Raw genomic sequence first — 1,469 nt, 5'->3', positions numbered from 1 at the left:
ACAACACTGTGAATGCATTTAATGCCACTGAATTATACACTTAATGAATGGCTAAAATAATGAACATTATGTTATATATATTTTACCATAATAATTTTTTTTTAAAACCTACCTTTTTGGCATAAAATAGCCTTTTTACATAATGATACTTGGTAAAAGAGATTGTGTGTCTGAGGTTGGTTGATTGCTTTTGGTTTGCAGGCTGCTGGCTCTCAAATCGGGATGATGGTCAATTCCTTCACTAATATCACTGTGGCCATGATCATCGCCTTCCTCTTCAGCTGGAAGCTAAGCCTAGTCATAGTGTGCTTCCTCCCTTTCTTGGCTTTGTCGGGAGCTGCACAGGCCCGGATGTTGACAGGATTTGCCTCTCAAGACAAGCAGGCTCTGGAGGTTGCAGGCCAGGTAATCTTACAGGCCCATTTTCAGGCTGCTCATGGCTGAGTGGCTGTCACACACACTGTTAAGAATGAGTGTTTAGTATAAGGACCCTTAACGAAGCTGTTAGCCTACAAATATTCATAACTAACAATCTCCCCCTAGCCCCTTTTCAAGCGGACCCCTGCCCAAAGGCTGTGACAGTAAAGCTCTGATGCAATTTGAGTAGGTGTGGACAAATGGTGGGGCCATACTGCCCACATAGAGGAGTCCTCATCTTTTTAATGGCACACACTTTTAATTTTCACACTTCAGTGTCTGCTAGACTTGTAGCAAATGTCTTTTCTAAATAGAACCATGAGNTGCCACCCAACACCTCTATTCACTTTCTATAAGAATGGAAAAAGAAAAGAAAGAGAAAAACCCTGATTTGTTTGTGAGACTCTTGGAACAAAGAACTCCCTGGCTGATAGTGCTGTACTGTATTTCTTGACTCCAACAGTTCAACCAAAAATATGGACAATGATACGGGAGAATTTCAAAGGAACATGGAATTCTCTTACTCAGAGGAAAATCCCTTTTGATCCTTCTAGGCTTTTCCTATGTATACGAGCGAGTACATGTGTTTCCCACAGACTTTGGGTCACTCTAGGTATTATTTTGTAGTATTTTGTTTTCCCCTTAAACCAATTTGATGGGAACATATTTTTGGTCATTATATATTCTGCTACAACAGATTTTTAGTGACTGCATAATTCATCATTTTAACATATCATCGTTTCTTAAAAAATGCCCTATTTAGATTTCCCCCCTATTTTTTCCCCTTATAAGCAATTAATATCATTTTATATCAAACTTGGCATATCCCTCATTATTTTTTTAGTTCTTAAGTTGTAATCATTGGCTTATACTCAAAGTGTAATCATTTTGAAAGGTTTTAATATCCATTGTCTTGCTGTTTAAAGAAAGTCTGTACCAATTTCACTCTTATCATCTGAGCATTCCAGTTCATCTTACTCTTGAACTTAGGTTCAATAAATAAATCATAATCTTATTTCTTCTATTTTTGTGTCTTTCAACCTACAAAGGGT

At 37.7% G+C, this 1,469-nt stretch overlaps 1 protein-coding gene across 1 annotated transcript in view; it reads left to right on the top strand.

Moving 5' to 3' along the window:
- Positions 1-1,469, top strand: part of ABCB11 (ATP binding cassette subfamily B member 11) — a 104,114-nt gene that overhangs the window by 81,900 nt on the left and 20,745 nt on the right. Inside the window, exon 20 of the mRNA XM_019656605.1 lies at positions 202-405. Within this exon, the coding sequence (XP_019512150.1) occupies positions 202-405 (204 nt within the window). The remainder of the gene's footprint in view (positions 1-201; positions 406-1,469) is intronic.

The sequence above is a fragment of the Hipposideros armiger genome, unplaced genomic scaffold (assembly GCF_001890085.2).
Source record: "Hipposideros armiger isolate ML-2016 unplaced genomic scaffold, ASM189008v1 scaffold_263, whole genome shotgun sequence".
Taxonomy (NCBI): Eukaryota; Metazoa; Chordata; class Mammalia; order Chiroptera; family Hipposideridae; genus Hipposideros; species Hipposideros armiger.
This window is presented reverse-complemented; position numbering and strand designations above follow the sequence as displayed.